The 4315-nt window shown below is 35.0% G+C and overlaps 1 protein-coding gene across 1 annotated transcript in view; it reads left to right on the forward strand.

The window, feature by feature from the left end:
• The window catches only part of fsip1 (fibrous sheath interacting protein 1), a 43945-nt gene extending 41467 nt beyond the window's left edge, over positions 1-2478 (forward strand). The window contains exon 12 of the mRNA XM_016253005.1: positions 2053-2478. Coding sequence (XP_016108491.1) covers positions 2053-2241 — 189 coding nt within the window. The 3' untranslated portion in view covers positions 2242-2478. The remainder of the gene's footprint in view (positions 1-2052) is intronic.
• Positions 2479-4315: the final 1837 nt, after the last annotated feature.

Raw genomic sequence — 4315 nt, forward strand, 5'->3', positions numbered from 1 at the left:
CACACATTTAAAAAACATTTTAAAATAAAATGTAACTATTTTTACTCTTTTCACAAACTGCAACTTTTATAAACAGCATTATAACGTTTTATTTTCTTATTTGTAACAAATCCTGAAGCTCAAACAGCGAAAGTGTAGCGCTCGCAACGCCAAGATCATGGGTTCGATTCCCATCAACGCAGTGTAAATTTCTTTGGATAAAATTTATATCAATATATAAATTTGGATCAGATTTATAAATGTGAATAAACACCCCCAGAGAGCAGCTGAGAGACTGACATAACAGAATAACAATAATAATCAAATTTGTTTTGTTTCTGTGTAGCTGACATTAATCATGAAATGTGTCGAATTGATCCGCAAACATTATAATCCTAATACGATGTTTGTATTCATCAGATCATCTGAACTTTGCATGCTTGTTCATGAGCCTAAATGAGATTTTTTTTAAAAGTCACAAAATACCAAGAAAACATATCAGGTTTTTCCACAACTCAAAAATCAATTCGTCAAAGTGCAACAAAATTCAAGACTTAGATCAAGATTATTCTCTGGAGATTCACAATGACTGAAGATAAGAGAAGCTGATCAAAATGAAGTGAATTTATGATTCAACCAGAACACGTATCTGACAATAGACTTAACCTAAAGGGAAAACACTTCTTTTTCTGACCCCGTTGACTGATATTTGAACTTGTTTTAATGATAAACTCACTTCAGTTTGATGCATTTTTCAGAAAACAAGACGTATAATCTTCAGTCATTGTGACGCTCCAGTAAATGTGTCTTGATTTAAGGACGTTCAGATGTTTGCGCGGGAAAACCAGACAAACATAGTGAGTAAGAGCATGAGTTTCTGCAGCGTGAGGGTGTTTCGGTGTGCTGGTGGTAGATCGAGGAGGTCTGACCTCACCCTTCACCCTCACCTCGACCTCCAGCGCCTCTCGCACCCCGAGGGAAGAAAGACAATAGTTTAGTGAGGAACACGAGCTGATGACTGGAGGTCAGAGCCGTCTGGAGAATGATGAACGCGCTGTACTTTAGTCTGTTCAGAGGAAGAATTTTCAACTTTAGATCACTTTGAGAGAACTCTTGGGGAAACAAATTCAAATAATTTTACATATATTTCAAAATAAATTTTAAAAAGGACAAAAATATATAGTTGCTAAAATATGTTCATACAAAATACATTTATGTAAATATGTTTTCTACCAATACTTTTTGTATGTTTTTGAGAATTTATTTTAAAAATATAAATATATTTTTTAAAGAATTTAAACCAATTTTTTTTGAGCGCCATATATTTCAATTCAAGAAAATACATTCATGTCACATTTGTTTTTTTTCTATAACACGTGTTATGTTCTTGCCCCTGAAATACATTTTACAATATATTTTGGTATATGAAGGTTGAAACTAAATATATTTTCAATTTCCAATATATATTTCATTGAGCTTCACTCTTTACAACTTATATTTAGCATTTATTTAAAATATATTTTGGCCCAAAAAGTATATATGTGACCCTGGAGCACAAAACCAGTCATAAGGGTCAATTTTATGAAATTGAGATGTATGCATCATCTGAAAGCTGAATAAATAATCTCTCCATTGATGTGTGGTTTGTTAGGATAGCACAATATTTGAAAATCTGGAATCTGAGGGTGCAAAAAAATCTAAATATTGAGAAAATTATCTTTAAAGTTGTTCAAATGAAGTTCTTAGCAATGCATATTACTAATCAAACATTAAGTTTTGATATATTTACAGTAGGACATTTACTAAATATCTTCATGGAACATGATCTTTACTTAATATCCTAATGATTTTTGGCATAAAAGAGAAATGTATAATTGTGACCCATACAATGTATTGTTGGCTATTGCTACAAATATCCCCTTTTGTGCTACAGGGACACATTTGTATATATTTTTTATAATATAATCCACTCTCCAGTTCCAAATCAGAACTAGTTTGAGCTCTTCGTGAGGAAAGTGTTTGTTTTGGTCACTGCAGCATGTGCTCATGTCCGTCTCTGCTCTTCTCTCGCAGTCGGCTCGTTTGTCTGACGATGAGTTGAGGAATCTGCTGCAGGAATGTGAGGAGAACATGCTCCGATCTCCTGCAGGTTCCTCATCAGAATCATCTCTCGGGACAAGCTCGGCTCTGGATGCTTCTCCACGTCTCTCCGGCTCGGATCTGCTACGGCACAGTGAGACTGACGCAAAGAAAGAGGCATGAAATATGAAGGAGACTGTTCTTCTGTTTTCTATTTCGCTCTGGTTCATAATCTAGGTCCTTGTGCTTTTAGAGTTGCACAATAAGTGAGGACACGAAAGCGTGTTTGTCATCCAGTCTCTGATGTGTCTGCCAGCGTCAGCATCACGGTCAGACTCCAGAACATCTGAAATAGAACGTAAGAGGACAAAATAAAATGTTCCTTTTCAAAAATCAAACCAATATGTCTTTTTATTCATGTCATGAGTTTTTGATTAACTCGAAGAAATATGTGGATCAAATCCGTCTGATGCTGACCTTGTTCTTCGTTGAGAACCCTCACTAGTGCACTTGTGTTATGGCTCATTAACACCACGCAAGTACACACACTACTGTCCGAACGTTTGGGGAATGCTTTAAATTAATCAAAAATGACACGAGTTCTATTTCAAATAAATGCATGATCAAACTTTGTTCATCAAAGAGTCTTGAAAAATAAAATGTATCACGGTTTCCACAAAAATATTAATGTTTTCAACTGATAATAATCAGAAATGTTTCTCGAGCAGCAGATCAGCATATTATACTGATTTCTGAAGATCATGTGACACTGAAGACTGGAGGAATGATGCTGAAAATACAGCTGCGCATCACAGAAATACATTACAGTTTAACACATTCACATAGAAAACAGCTGTTTGAAATTATAATAATATTTCACTATTTTTATTGTATTTTTGATCAAATAAATGCAGCCTTGGCGAGCAGACGAGACGTGTCAAAAATATGAAAAAGTCATACGGACCCCAAACGTTTGAACAGTACTGTACTAAATCAGTGTCCAGAGCTAAAGTGGAAACAGCTCACGTTGTCTTCACAAACTGTAGATTACTGCGTGTAAAGCATGACGTTTCTGCACCTGTGGACGTGTTACAGCGACGCCAGCATTCCCAGCGTTCCTGACCTTGAAGGTGAGCCGAGTGTTGGATCCTAGATTTCATGTGAGGGTTTTTTTAAATGCTCTTTTGACCAAATTAGCTTTTGTTGTAGCAGTAACCTTGAGTCATTTTAACCATAAACCAAACCGCAGGCAGACTACGCAATTAAAATATCTACTTAAGACAAATTCTTATTTATGGACTGGATTTCTTTGAGATTTATAGTGTAAACTTTTTTTTTTTAGAAATCAGGCCGGCTGACGTCGTGAGCTACTAAAAACAAAAGCATTTCATTGTCATTTTTTAATCAAAAGTATTTATTGTTCATTGATTTTACAAAAGGATCGATACGAATTAAACAAAATTGTGTAAAACTAGTAACAATACTGACACTGAAGCGTTCTTAAACTAAGAAAATCCTCATCAGTGTGCAAACCGTTTATACAAACACTTCTCATGTCAGGTTACAGCTCCTTATAAATTATTTAAATAGCATATATATACACAATAGAAAAAAAACAGCTTTACCAATAACTTATATATATATATAAAAGACTCATTAATTAGGCACAAACTAATTATATTAACAAATGTTCTACTGGGGCATCTCATAAAAATGTTTTTCTTTTATGTACAGAATTAATGTTTTACTACATATAGTAGCTCTAAAACAAAATACAACTGAGTTATAAATGGCACAAATATAATTAGCAATTTTTGTTGAGTTCAATTATACAACAGTGAGGTAATATTTGTATGTTTACATCATATTCTATTCACCATTCATTCACCCCAAGAAGGAAACGCTCCAGTTGTTCTCTTTGTTTCAGTAATACGTGTTATAAGTTCTCATGCATCCATCTCTACTCAACACAATAAATAAATTAAACAAGTGCGCCTATTATCATCCCTCTGTAACATCACTTAATTAGATCCACAAAAACTCTCAAGTCTCGCTCAAGCTCATCAGGACATCGGTGTAATAATCTAAGACATGAACTTCCTCATTGAGCGTCAAATCACAAAGGTCCCTCTAGGCCTGAGAAGCACTCCGCTCTATAAACAGTGAAATTAAGACTTGGGTTGTCAACATCGATGACTGACGCTGATCAAAAGCAGACATCAAGACTGCTGAATTTGAGAGGGGGGGGGGGGGGCCC

The sequence above is a fragment of the Sinocyclocheilus grahami genome, unplaced genomic scaffold (assembly GCF_001515645.1).
Source record: "Sinocyclocheilus grahami isolate Dianchi unplaced genomic scaffold, SAMN03320097.WGS_v1.1 scaffold1149.1, whole genome shotgun sequence".
Taxonomy (NCBI): Eukaryota; Metazoa; Chordata; class Actinopteri; order Cypriniformes; family Cyprinidae; genus Sinocyclocheilus; species Sinocyclocheilus grahami.